This window comes from Lissotriton vulgaris, chromosome 4_1 (assembly GCF_964263255.1).
Source record: "Lissotriton vulgaris chromosome 4_1, aLisVul1.2, whole genome shotgun sequence".
In the NCBI taxonomy this organism is placed as follows: Eukaryota; Metazoa; Chordata; class Amphibia; order Caudata; family Salamandridae; genus Lissotriton; species Lissotriton vulgaris.
In genome coordinates, this window is record NC_141691.1 from 550,087,803 (window position 1) to 550,102,528 (window position 14,726).

The 14,726-nt window shown below is 42.4% G+C and overlaps 1 protein-coding gene across 1 annotated transcript in view; it reads left to right on the top strand.

Annotated features, from left to right (window-relative positions):
- LOC147722236 (C-C chemokine receptor type 8-like) overlaps positions 1 to 12,147 on the top strand; it is a 47,997-nt gene extending 35,850 nt beyond the window's left edge. Inside the window, exon 2 of the mRNA XM_086966814.1 lies at positions 10,853 to 12,147. Coding sequence (XP_086822940.1) covers positions 10,853 to 11,935 — 1,083 coding nt within the window. The 3' untranslated portion in view covers positions 11,936 to 12,147. The remainder of the gene's footprint in view (positions 1 to 10,852) is intronic.
- Positions 12,148 to 14,726: the final 2,579 nt, after the last annotated feature.

Consider the following 14,726-nt stretch of genomic DNA (forward strand, 5'->3'; position numbering starts at 1 on the left):
TAAACCTATATCAGAAATTTGAAGGACTGAGTGCCTTCACAGGCCTGGTTGGATCCTTGAACTGCTCAAAACGGGTTTCTGAATAAGGTCAACAACATAGAGGAGGTTCTAAGAGATCTCTTCAAATAACTCTGAAAACATTGGACAGCACAAATGGTTGGGTTCATCGGAAAAGCTGGGGTATTAAATGACAGATGAGAGAGTTTAAGTATGCCTGCTGAAGTGAAGTATCTAGCCATATTCTCTAAAGTGAACACATCTAAGACCTTGCAATTGGAAGAGAGACAAAATAAAGGTGTTGTTATGTCACCAGATAGAGTAGGGCATAAGAGGACAAGAAGACAGGATACATGGATAACGTGGGAAATGGGACAGTGTATAATAGGGAATCCCATCACCAGAACTCCAACTCCCAGAGTCATACATGGATCCCAACCCTGAGGTGGGATGTTTCCCATGGGTGCACTTCCAGGTTGTTAGTGGCAGACAGAATGTAGGCACTTACAAGAAATGGGGCTAGTTGTCTGGCAACATCAGCTGTTTTTACTCTCTTGACACTCACTATTATTTGCATCCAGCTATTCAGCACTCCCCATCTTTATTTTTTCCCTATTGGTTTTTCTTGTTTTCTATGTGTTTCTTTGATCTTTGACACCATTGTGAGTTTTAGATGTCAGTTATATTTCCTCTACCAGGTTCCGTCTTTACCGGTGCTGCAGTGATATTCCATCCTTGTTTGATACCCGAGCAGTGCTCCTGGTATGCCCAGGGACTAGTTACAACTTATCTGTTGTTTGTACCAGGTAGGTCCATATAGATACCCTCAGTGTATGTTTTCTGTTTCCCTCTGGCATGATCCCTTCAGTGATGAGTGTTTCCTCAACCATAGATGGATGCCTTGTCAGCTTACATTTCTGATCCAAGGCCTTATGCTGTGTGTAAGTCTGGTTATTGCATGAGCCATGCAGGAGCCAAACTCTCCTCTCTCCTAACCCAAATTTCCTATTAAGCCTGGGTCCTTTTTAAAGACATCTATTACCTTAATAGAGGGATACATGAAGCACTAAGGCGTAGAAGGACAAATTAGCCTTGATCTCCCCTCAGCAGAGCTCAGAGGTCATGCCAGGTTGCTAGATCAAACGTAGTGGAGTCTGAGGCCAATCCTCTGTAGGCAGTGGCACATGCTATAACCAAGATTCTGGAAGATCTTGAAGCCACTCAACGAGAGCATTCCTTTTGATTTGAAAGAATAAATCAGGTGATTATTTCCCCCAATTATCTCTTGTATGTTAAGTACTACTATAAATATTCCCTAGTTGTAGGGTGGATATTGTCTGGAATTCATGTAACAAATAGGGTCAGGACCCAAGTTGGTGAGTGGCACATCCCCTTCAAGCGGCTACACACCAGAACCACTGAATTAAACAGCTTTGTAGCGGTAGAGAGGGAGAATGCAGGGCTGAAAGAAATTCTTCAATAATGTTTCCTGTAGTGATGTAATCCAAAACACATTCAACAGTTTTTGTGTTTATTTATTTTGGGCACTGTATTCTCCCTCTATACCTCTACTATAGCTATTCCCTAAACAATACCCGCTATGCCTTTAGTGCTGGAGTAAATTATTGCATGTAGGGTCTTCCTCTCACGTCACTTTCAGCCACACTGATTCTGGCTCCTTTGGAAATGTTTTTCAATTAATCACATTTTTTAACCCTTAACAAAACAGTGTGATCAGCATTTTCTAGAGAAGCCACAAAAGTGTGTGTCCTACCAAGCAAAGTTTGCATTATGTTATCTTATCTAATCAAGGGACCCTCGTCTTGGGCTACTTGCTTAATATTAAACCACAGTCCTTGAATTATTGATTATGTTATCTTTGCGTAAAGATTTGCAACAATCTTCAGAAAGAAGCAGACGCAATCCAAAGCCCATAATGCACAACTTACCCTCCGACAAGTTGGTCGCGTACCTTGTCTTCGACAAGTTGGTCTCATACTACATTTGCTTCTAGCAATTAGGTTCAGAAGTATTTTGGATGAATAAATCTGCTGCATTTTAGTATTTTGGACGAATAAATCTGCTGCATTTTAATAAGGCCTTTGGGAAGGCCTGTAGGAAGTGCTTTCTTTGATCATTAATCGGCCAACCACTCCACAGCACTAACTGATCTCACCTTATAAATAGAGGCCCACCAAAACCTAACAGCAACAAGATTGAAGGTGGGATTCATAGAAGCTCAAAAAAAATAATATGAAAAAGAAGCTGTGTAAAATCCATCGAACCTTCAGCCTGGAATAAAAGAGTCTAAGAAGAAAAGGAGGTGTGTGCTATATTATAGCAAAACTGGTCACTTTTTCAGACACTACCCCAGTTTGGTGGGAAACTCCATGGCTTGACTCCTTAGTCGAGTCCCTATTTCACACCGAGATTCACTCTTAACAGAAGCAAATTTAGTAAGGAACAATTCTGGCTCTCATTTATAGTAGCGCTTCTGCGTGTTTTATGCATATAAAGGGACTGGTTCACATATTGCATTTTGTAGTACGTTTAGTAGTGCTGCAATAGTACTACTCACATATGGCAAAATGCTATTTAAAAATCTATATGCGGCGGACTCCACCTTCACCGATCTCCTAACTTTTTTGTGCAGAGAGATCCACTATGACTGCAGAAATCTCTGTGCACACACATATATTATTCTGTAGTAAATGTAGGAGGGGTAGGGGTAGGGGGAAGTGCAGCAAAAACGGGCCTACCTAAAAATACATGGGTGGGGTTTAGGGAGGAGTCAGGAGGGTTGTAGAGAGGCTAAGGAGATGTTTACGGAGTGACATACGCCTATCACAAAAGAGTAAACCCATTTCTATTCACAAACTGACTTTTTAACACTACTACAGCCGCAACGGTCCCAAACATCGTAAATGTACTCCAGCAAAGTTATGGAGTAAGTCCAGCACCACACATTGCCAACCACTGATAATGCAACAACCTCTCACAGAAAATAGTAGAGGTGGGATCTTATAATAGAACCTCTTAGGAAATAATGTTAAAATTAAGACATTTTTGGGGATTTAGAAAAAATATATATACATTGAATGTAATCATAAAATAAAAAAAACGAAATATTTTATTATAAAATATTTTAATGTAAAAATAAACATAATTTTAAAAAAATTATGTAAATTAACTGTAATTACTGTTATTTAATGTCTACGTTACTGAACTTGCTCTGCTGGTCAGGGATTATGGTTTTTCATTAACATTTTAGACGACTCACAGATTGTGGTTGCAGCTCACAAAAAACAGAGCTCACCCGCGGTGCAATTCCATAACTGCATGGCCGCAATTAACATCTGGATGAGCAGTCACTCCCTTAAATTAAACTCCGACAAGACGGAAGTGTGAATTTTTGGCAATTTACAACCCTCTTGGAGTAATCCCTGGTGGTCAGCAGAAATGGGCTCGCCGCCCATTCCAACGGCTAAGACCAAAAATGTAGGCGTTCTGATTGACAACAGACTGACGTTCACTCAATAAACCAATGCCATCGTGTCTGCCTCTCACTTCCTAATAAAAAATATCAGAAAGGTACTACCTTATATTCCTGTGGAAACCAAGAAAGTGGTCATCACTTCCCTCATACAGGCCAAGCTGGACTACTGCAACGGGCTTTATTTGAATGCCCAAAAGCAGTGCCTGAAGAAACTTCAAGTAGTGCAGAACTCGGCAGCCCTCCTTTTGCTGAGCTTGACCCTGCATAAGTCCATTTCAGAGGAAATTTGGAAGCTGCATTGGCTCCCAGTGGTGCAACGGATCAAATTTAAGGCGCTCTGTGTGGCCTTCAAATCCTTGACACAGAAGGGTCCGTTGTTTCTTCGGGAACTTTTTGTGTGGTACCAGCCAGCCAGACAGCTTCGTTCCATGGGTGCAAAATTACTGGTGGTGCCTAAAATTCGGACCATGCATTGGGGGGGGGGGCGGAGTTTTCAGTATGGCACTTCGAAGCTGTGGAACTTGCTGCCTCCCCGAGATCAGGAAGGCCAGCTCCCTTCTGAGCTTTAGAAAAAACTTGAAAACCTGGTTGTTCCAGTGAGGCGTGCTAGGCGGGGTTTGCTCGCGGTTTTTTAGCGCCGAGACACCGTCTTTGGTATTTGTGCGCTTTATAAATATCACTAACATTAACATTAACATTAATTACTAATTTGTATTAACTATTATTACATAATAAATAAATATAAGCATTTTACTTTAGGTTGGAAAATGTAATTTATTTCAATATATATTTAAATTAATTAGATATGCTTAAAATTAAGCTAAAAGTGCTGTGGACTTCTTATTTTCTTCACATTTGAAATTATTATATAATAACATTTCACATCAATATTTAATATAAAAATATTTGTGCTATTTTTTTTGAAAGGTCAATAAATTTTTTAACTTTTCCCTAAACTTTACAATATGGAAATTTCTGCCCCAGTGGTGGAGACCTTTGTCTATGTGTAAAATGTTAATGGTTGCAACTTTACACTCAAAGTTTGTCTCCACCCCATCTCAAGGGGTATAGATATGTTCATCTACACTTACAGTAAATTTACACTAGGAAATGGTGAGTAGATAAAAATAATGCCACAAAATGTAAGAGTTAAGTTACATGTGTAGATCCTATTGGAAGCCACGGATGGATGTTGCTGGAGCTTCGCATTGCCATTCACAGTGGGCTGTGTACTCTGTAGTGCAAATTGCAGATCTCACATTGCGGGTCATTGTCAGGCCTTTTTAAAGACACAGTAAGCAACCTCCAACTATGGGTTGCCCTGGACACCCAGGTTTTAACAGTCTTGGTTTGCCTGAGATATGGGTGACTGCTTCCGTAGCCACGTTGCCACAGACACTTGTAGGCACCTAGTCAAATTGTGCTTTTCCCAGAAAAGGAAAAAGCCAGAAGGCAAAATCCTTCTAATGGTAGAGAAATGCCACAAACAGATGATAACCAGGAGGTGGATCGCACAAGGCAGAAGGTAACAGGAGACACAGGAACAATAAATTCAGAAATGCTCTACAGGAACCACTGAAGGGAGTAGAAGCAAAGCACACAACCACAGGAACAAAGAGGTGTTATGACTCAAAGAGAAAAAGGAGAAATGGCCTTTTGGAACAGGAAGTGCCTCACTGGAAGGTACAAACACAATGATGGATTGGGAAGGTATGCTCAAGGCAGGTGGAGCCGCCATCTTGGATTGGGCAATTCAATAACCCAAGACTCCTCACTAGAGGATTCTGGGAAGAAGTAGATCTAGGGAGAATATGGAGATGCTGACTTTAGTCTCTCAACCAGCCTTCCCTCCCACCCTGCAGGAGAGTAATTGGCTCACAGGAAATTATACCTCTAGGCCTGCCACTGCGAAGTATGTTTACAGGAAAGGAGAAGCAGTGACCCACTGGCCTTTCCCTCATTGCCCAGAGTGTATGCATCCCACTCTCTAGGGAATACTACCTGATGGGACACCAGTATAACAGTCTCTGGCGGTCGCTGTTGTCTGAAGAGTTGAGTTCAGTGGAGCGTTGTTCTGGCAGTCAGTGTTGGCGGCAAGATCTTGCCATGAATGGGCCCTTTGGTGGTCACGAAGAGCCCAAAATGCCACGTTTTCTTTATTTCTTCAGGAAGGAGCTCCACTGATGCGACACCAAGGGTCTAGCACCTGAGGGACACATATTAGTGATCAGGAACTCACTCCAGCAGAGGTCAACAGGACTCAGCTGTTCTAGTTGCAGGTCCACACAGCAGGTCAGCTGGAGACCTCTGGAGCTTGTTATGTCCTTGTAGCTCAAAACAGGATGTTATTTAGCTGACCCCTAGAGTGACTTCAGCCTGGGATGAAGGGTGGAGTTTCAGTCTTCCTTCTCAGCAATCAGATCAGTCCCCAAGCAGCAATGCAGCAGGACATACTTATTATGTTGTTTCCACAGGTCCAAGAATGCACAGGGGAGGGGGTCTGAGGGGTCTGAGGGGGTCTGAGGGTCCACTTTTTATTTATTTGTAGTTCCTACTTTGAAGTGGAGAAACTTCAGGTGTCTGGAATTGTCTGCCTCCCTGCCCCAGTCTCATTCTGTCTGAGGGCAAAATAGACTTGTGTGAAGTCCTTGGTGCATGTGCTGACCAGCCCCATTGAATTGAAAGTGTGGAAGGTGCCAGCTCCACCCCCTCCTCCTGCCAGGCAATAGCCCATCCTGCCAAAACCCAGATTCTCTATTGTATGGCTATTTAGGAGGAATACACAACGGCCAATTGTCAATCACATCTAGTCATGTGAGCCAGCAACAGGCTACAGTCACTAAATCGTTAAGGTAAGAAAATGAAATGTCATCTTTCTAAAAGTGACCTTTTCAGAATTGTGACTTGTACAATTAAAGAGGGTTTTAAATTACAATTCCTCAGAAATCAAACATGACTTTCCCACCTGCTCCCAATCAAACGTTATCACTTATTAAAAGAAATAAGGCAACCCAATGTTATCCTGTGATAAGCTAGATAAGCTCTAAAAGATAACCTGTACAGTTAGGCTTATCTAAAGGTGCAATGTGTAAAGTATTTGTAACACATGCACACAAAGTAACACAATGAATACCTTGGATGAAGCAAAGTGTTAAGGTCTATACTTGAGGCATGTAGTTGAGGAGGCGCTGCGTCATCTTTGATCTGTGGATGGAGGCAAGTATCAGCGACAATCTGAGTCGTTGTTTGAAGCTTCAGTGTTGAACTCCTTTGCGATGCGATGCAGGTGCTGCGTCGATGTCGAGCCACACTGTCCTTCGGCGTTGAGTCGCACCAGCTGTAGAATTGCTGTTGTTGAACTCCTGTGGAGTTGAAGGTGATGTGTCCATTCCGATCAACGCAAAGTCACCGCTGAGTCGATGTCGTTGCGAACCATTAACAATTGCATATCATTGTATATAGCTGCTGCACATTCTGTACATACTTAATGGTCGACTTCTAAAGGAATAGGGAAACCTTGTAAAAAATACTGTCATAATTTAGCACTATTATTCGAGGTTCCTGTTTTCACTGGGACACTACCCATAATTGTTTATTTAATTTTGGTTCATTTCTTGATATTGTATATACTGCTTCCTCCGTTCTATGCTATAAAATTTAATGTGATATATTCAATCATTGGTATTGGTGGTTATTTGCCTTCTGACAACACATTGACCCTTTACATTGCTATTATGCAAAGTATTAATATCAAAACAGATAATATCAGTTCACAGGAACCATTGTCTCTGAAATCACTTTCTAAAAGTGGCATTTCCAAAACAGTATTGTTGAATCCAAATTCACAAGTAAGGAGGATTTATAATTATCATTTCGAACATATCAAACATGAAAAAGCTAATACTTTCTGATCAGGAATTACAGCTCAAAAGTGTATTAAGAAACTTCCAATGCTGGCGTATGAGAGGGGTAGGCCTCACAGTAGAGTAGGCTATTTGCCACTACCAAGACATGCAAAACATGGATGTTCATGTCCTACCTTTTACCTATATGGTACCCTGACCTTAGGGTTACATAGGGCCTACCTCAGAGGTGACATATGTAATAAACGGGCAGTTTAAGGCTTGGCAAGTAATTTTAAATGCTGTGTCGTGGTGGCAGTAAACTGCACACAGAGGCACTACAGTGGCAGGCCTGAGACAGGTTTGAAAGGCTACTTCTCTGGGTGTCACAATCACTGCTGCAGCCCACTAGAAGCATTTGAAGTACAGGCCCTGTGTATATGGTATACCACTTTACAAGGGAGTTACTAGTACAACAAATATGCCAATCAGGTATACACCAATATCATAATGTTTACGGGAGAAGCACATGCACTTTAGCACTGGTTTAGCAGTGGTAAAGTGCTCAGAATCCTAAGGCCAACAAAATGAATTAGCACAAATTTGAGAAAAAAGCAAAATGGCTGGTAAAAGACCACACTAAGGACGACAGCTGTTACAATGTTGAGTTGTGCTTGTTCTTTTCCTTGTCATACGGTTCCCCCTAGAAAAGGTTTGCGTATCAGGATGACAGACCTTCAGAATGCAGGACTGAGTCCTTCTACACCATCAGAGACTGTTGGCCCAATTCCTAGCGACCTCTCAGTGCCTCCCCTGAACCCCTTACCTTCTAGGGGTGGCAGGTGATTTTTGCAATCTGGAACATGACACGCTTATCCCTAAGGGAATCGTGGAAACAGATCTTACCCCTTATGTCGTTTACTCATGCATGCCCACAGTAAACACAAGAAGGATACAAATAACGTTTTCAATACATTTATTGAAACAATCGTAATCTTGCATATAAAGAAAGAGCTACAATTATTAGGCAGATAAAATAAAGCAAGGCAACCAGCATCATGAACATGGCAAAAAGAATAAACAGTCCAACCATAGCAGTCTGATTTCTATATATTTCTACCTATCACTACCCCTACTCAGAGAGCATAATGGGTGTACCCTCTGCCCAATGACTGGACCAGGTAATCGGCCTTGAATAGGATTGGAAATTCCTCTCTGCAGGATGGAAGATCAGCATCAGCAGAGCTGCATGTCGAACACTGGATTTGTTCTAGGACAGTCATGACTGGAGTGCTCTTCTCTGACCTTTGAAGGTCAGTATACCGTTTTATATAGTAAAAGCCACTGTGTTAGAGGTACAGCTCTGATGCAATGATACGTCTAGATGTTAGAAGCTGTCTCCGAATGGACAACGTAAGCACTAGGATATCTTGTTCTGTGTCCCTAGCTTTGAATGAGAAAGGCTTTCTAAAAACAAGCAACATGTGCAGCTTCTTCTCAGAATAATATTGTGCAAGCAAAACATGTAAACATAACATTACTTAAACAATGTCTGCTAAAATGTGTGAAATGTAAAACTAAAATGGAGAACCAAAGTGAACCCAGAAGACCTCATGACACCCTCTAGGTGGAAAATGTACTATTACAGTACACATTGAACAGAATACAAAAGTAAGCCTTTTTTTGCAACTGTCACAAATGCCTGGTAGGAACACCATCCCTGCATTGCTTTAGAAAACAAAGGGGTATATTACCTACAAACAGCGATATTTATCGCTAAGTAGTGTTAGCGGCAAAATTATTATCGCCGCGCTTCACCGATTTTTATTGCTGAGATTACTTGCTTTTAGCAAGGTTTATCTCAAAAGCGATTAAAATCAGGCGAAATGCGTGAAAATCGCTGACAATACAGCGATATTCACGCATTAGCGTGAAACAGCTCTTAGCCATGTTATCCATCTCCCATTGGATAACATGGCTAAGAACTGGTATTAGCAGGCGTTAGCTTTTGGAGATATTCGCGCTTAGCGCAAATATTTCCATCGCTTCGCCCTTGTAGGTAATAGGCGATAGCGATGTTAGCGACTGTTTTTAGTCGCTAACATTTTGGCACGCCCACTTTGCATGTCATTAGTGATAATTATCGCTGACATGCAAAGCGGGCCCCAAAATGCACGCTATCGCCTACAAGCTGTCGCTAACTGGTGTTAGCGACAGCTTGGTAATTGGGCGATGAGATTTTCGCTGCTTTAGCAGGAAAAAGTCCAGCTAAAGCGGCGAAAAGGCCCTTGGTAATATGCCCCAAAGACCTACCCACATGCTAGGTAAAGATCAGTGCTTCGAATTCCTAATTCTGGCTTTTAAATAAACACCAAATCCAACAGACACAGCTCAACAATGCAAAATATTCTTCATTCCTTTTGATACCTGCACATGCAAATGAGCCAATTCATCCTGCAGGAGATGAAGCTTTCTTTACGACTGTACAACTTCTCCATACAGCAGCAACGTTTGTTGTCACCAAAGTCCTCACAGCTAACAGAATGCATATTAACTTTCAACCAAGCTTCTTACCTATCAGAAACAACAGGCTCATATCAGACAGTGAAACACATGTATTAACTCCTTCGATGCTGATGACGGAACCGCTCCGTCATCAGCTGCGGGTGCGCTGTGCTGATGACGGAGCGGTTCCGTCATGGCCCGGCCGCCGCGCCTGCGCGGCCCTGATTTCGCGCCTGCGCGGCGCGTTCTATTAGGCGGGCGGGGCCATGACGGAACCGCTCCGTCACGAGCACAGCCCAACCGCGGCTGGTGACGGAGCGGTTCTGTCACCAGCATGCGGCCGCCGTGCGGCCGCCCCACCCTTGAGTGCTGCGGCGGAATAGCCGCCGCAGCGATGTGGTTAACCCAGTACTTTCTTGGTATCTCAAGAAAAGAACGGGTCAAAGGGGCAGTTTGCTTGAAGTAACTAAGATCTGCCCAACCCATTATATATATATATCTCATGTTCTAAGTTGCCCTTTGTCTGATTAGAAACAGGAAGATAGGTGTGCTAAAAGCCCACCCATAATCTTTTAAATGCTACAAACAAATTTTAATGGAGGTCTAAACATATCTCCATCAGTGCACATCTTTGACATGAGTGGGGCTGCTGGAATGAGGGTTTTGGGTATTGAGAAAATATATAGGCAGGACGTTGAAAGAAATAATGAAAGGCGGCTTGAAGCAGCAGATTCCATGAGAGGGTACGAAGAAGGAATTTAAGAGCAGGAACAAACGTATGAAACCTTGACATTAGGAATGAACGAGGGGAAGGAAGAAAACACAACCACATTTCTTTATAAGCACTGGAAAAACACCATCCCTGAGATTATATATAGAGCATTAAAACATGGTTATTCAAACTGTTCATGAAGTGTGTGAGTGTTTTTCATAGAATTTAAAGCACACCTGTTCTGCTTTGCATTTCATATATGGACATCTTAATAAATGAACTTTGCATTTGTTTGTACAGGCACTCACAGGGATCGACTTTTCAGGCCAACCAACAGATTCCCATTACTGGACAGATTACTCCTACCATTTTGGATCAGCATGCAACAAAGAAAGTGTCAGGACATTCGGAGCAGTGTTCCTTCCTACTCTCTACATCCTTATATTTGTCTTTGGCCTGACTGGCAACGCTGTGGTTGTCTGGGTCCTGCTCAGGTGCAAGAAGACGAAAAGCATGGCAGACGTGTGCCTGCTGAACCTCGCCATCTCCGACCTGCTCTTTGTCGTTTTTCTTCCCTTTCATGCTCACTATGCTATAGACCAGTGGATATTTGGAAATGTGATGTGCAAGCTCATGTTTGGGGTATATTACATTGGCTTCTTCAGCAGCATCTTCTTCATAACTCTGGTCAGTCTGGACCGGTACTTGGCTGTGGTGCATGCAGTGTTTGCATTGAGAGTGAGAACAGCCACGTGGGGCCTTATCATAAGCACCATTGTCTGGGCAGCCAGCATCTCAGCTTCCCTGCCAATGCTTGTATTCTACCAGGTGGAGAGGGAGGACGGTTCCCTGGTCTGTGCTACTATTTATCCAGAGGAATCCGAAAAAGAATGGAAGCTCGCCATTAATTTCGAAATTAACATCTTGGGCTGGCTGATTCCTCTCACCGCTTTAATTTACTGCAACTGGCACATACTCAGAAACCTCCAAGGCAGTAAAAACAAACAAAAGGTAAAAGCCTGCCGGCTGATCCTCCTTGTTGTGGTGGTTTTTTTCCTCTTCTGGACTCCGTACAATGTGGTTGTATTTTTACTCAGCCTGCAGGACCTACAGGTCCTAGACAATTGCAACATCATGAAAGGGCTGGACCAAGCCTTGCAGGTGACAGTGACCACATCACTCATCCACTGCTGCCTTAACCCAGTCATTTATGCCTTCGTAGGTGAGAAATTCAAGAAATATCTTACCAACATGGGTCGCAAATACTTGGCTAATGTGCGCATTTGTAGGAAATGTGTTGCTTTTTCTGTTCTTTCCCGGGCCAGACTGTCATCAGAAAGATCAACATCATTGTACTCAACAACTCCTGACACAATTATTTAAAGGACACTGATCTGAAACCAAAGAGAATGTATTCCACCAACTCACCGCTTGTAATTTATTAAAAATAAAATACAGTTTAAGAAATACCCATGGATAATGCTTCATAGATGGAAACTAGACATTCATTTACTAAAATAGTAATTGTATTATGAGTTATGCAAGTTAATGTATGGTACGTTTTAAAAAAAAATAAATAAGCACTATAAGCCTGATGTGCAAACTTGTGTTTTTAAATATGCAAATGATGTGGTTATGTCACAGTTTCTATTTAAAATGCATTTTGTAAAATATACTTATACTTTTGTTGCAGTTTGAAGAATCAGTGTAAAATTCAGTGGACAGCTTGTATGACTTATTCTGATACGTCAAGTGTCTAGTAGATCTTTCAGGTGGCATAGGTAAATGCCTTCTGCAGCAGGGGTTTGCTGGACTTACCAACCGGGGTTTAGACCCATGAGAACTTGAAGCAAGGCCTGGCTAGTAGCAGCATAAAGCCTCGCCACTTGCCAGGCCCAGCAGAGAACCCCAAGCTGCCCATAGTGACTGGCTGTAGCCATGTCATAGTGCATACATGATCATGGGTTTACCGCATTGTGGAATGCAAGAGCTTGGGGGCTGGGTGCAGTAAATCATCAGAAACTCTCACAAATTCAATGACAAAGTTTGTTAAAGATTAGTTATGGTCAAAACAGCTCAGCTCTTCACTCATTCACATTTTTTTGCAAAACAAGCCTCAGAAATCAGTGAAATAACACAGTTGAGGTAATGTTATGGTTCCGTTGCAACAACTAAGTGGACAATTTTGTGCTGCCGTTGTGTCAATTGTTGTGACGCAGCAGTGGTGTAAAAAATGCGCCACGTTGCACCATATTTACAAAGTGACTCATTTAGACAGAAGCGTCACTTTTTAAACCCCTGCGGCACAGTGGAGAAGTGTTTTTTGCAATTTTCACCCTGAGTGGGCTGGGAATGCTCAGACGTGAGTCCCAGGCTCTCCACATCACTGGAGTCAAGCTATCCAGGCTGAAGAAGGATGATAGCCAGAAACTCGTCCTTGGATGCTTGATTCCGGTCTAGGTAAGACATGGCTTGGTAGTTCGGGCTGTACTGTTCCCATGAGGCACAGGGTCAAGGCTGATTTGCATATAGCCAGTGTCTGACCTAGGGTGGTGTGGAGTGCTAAAAACGATGGTTTTAGGCCCAGATCTTTGTACTGGGGTGAATGTAAGACATTGTTCTGCATTCTGTCCATCAACTGTGTTTTTTGTCAATGATTAGAGCGGCAGACCCTGATGCAGAGGTCTAGCCCGGGACCAGGGTTCAATTCCCCGCCTCGGCGGGTCTTGGCCTCAAAATTCCACGGACCTGATAATTCTCGTCTCGTGCCTATTCCAATCATGGAGTCCCGCTCTGCAACTCTAGGCAATAGCTTGCTTAATCTCAACAACGGCCCCCACAACGCTAAGGATGCCTGGCCTCCACCTTGGGGGTGCCCAGGAGTGGACGCCTCACAGGGAAGGCCAGGATGGGTTCCACAGCGGTATTCGTACAAGTGCCTTGAGACCCTTGCGGGTGAGTAGTGCGCTATACAAGTATCAATTTACATTATACCCGTGTCAGGTATAATGTATACAGGATGGGCATTCCCCCGCAAAAAAGCAGTGTAAAGTGGTTCAGTGAAATCTATTAGATTTCACTGCGCCACTTATAGGACGCCACTGCATCAAAATCTTACTCCTGCCTCATAGCAGGCGTAAAGGTGACACAGTGCAATAGGTATAGGCCTCCCTCATACATTGCTGGAATTGCATCATGCCTACGACGCAACTCCAGCAATGTGTGCGTTTTACACCAACAGATACTTCAGGATTCCTCATGCATCTGTCAACCTTTGTGACATGGAGAGCTGTACAGTGAATACGGCACATCCATGGTGTCGCAAGGAGGGTGAAGTGAAAAGTGTTGCATCGCTGTTTTGCCGCAGCGATGCAACACTTTTCATAATAGGTCAAATGAAACAGTTATGGTACGCTATGAACAGTGCGTCATGGGCGTGCAAGTTATGCTTTGCATAGTTTAATATGAGACACATTTTAGGGATTTATTGGTTTTGCACCAGAACTGTAATGTCACTTTAAATTTGTTTTTTCCAGTGAATTTCGGAAGTTTCAACAGAGAGGACGGGTAAGTGTATAATATCATAGTGCATTGCAATCGTGGGATTCTGGAGACGTCATAAACCACAAAGCCTACACCAAGTGGTTTGTAAGTATCACAAGAAACTCACAAAGACGACATGGAAATAGATAACACGTTACTAGTAATGCAAGGGGTTTGAAAAAAACAAGCTTTGCTTCGTTTTTTTAACCCTTTATCTAAAGAAGTAAGAGTTTTTTTGAAGCAGCAGCCAGCAAGGTACATTTATCAATGGTCTCTGATTGCCATTAGAATGCTCATGTTTTGCGTAGTTCCTTGGGCAGATTATTGAAATAAAAGGTTACTTGAACCACAAAGACTTAGCCAAACCTGATAGAAGGGTTTGTGCAACAATTAGTTCGATTTCTCGGGCTGAATTAATATCAAATATCAGACAATTGAATTGAATTCATATTTCAGTTCAATTTAGTTTATTTTTGTGCCTTGCTGTAAAGATTTTTGAAGAAACGTAATTACAATGGAGAATTTTAGAAAAGTGTTGTGATAATAGCATGAAACATTTTGTGGTAACTGCATGGCCTATTAATTGTATTTGCTTATATTCTTTATGGGACGCCAAGAAAGAGCTATCATT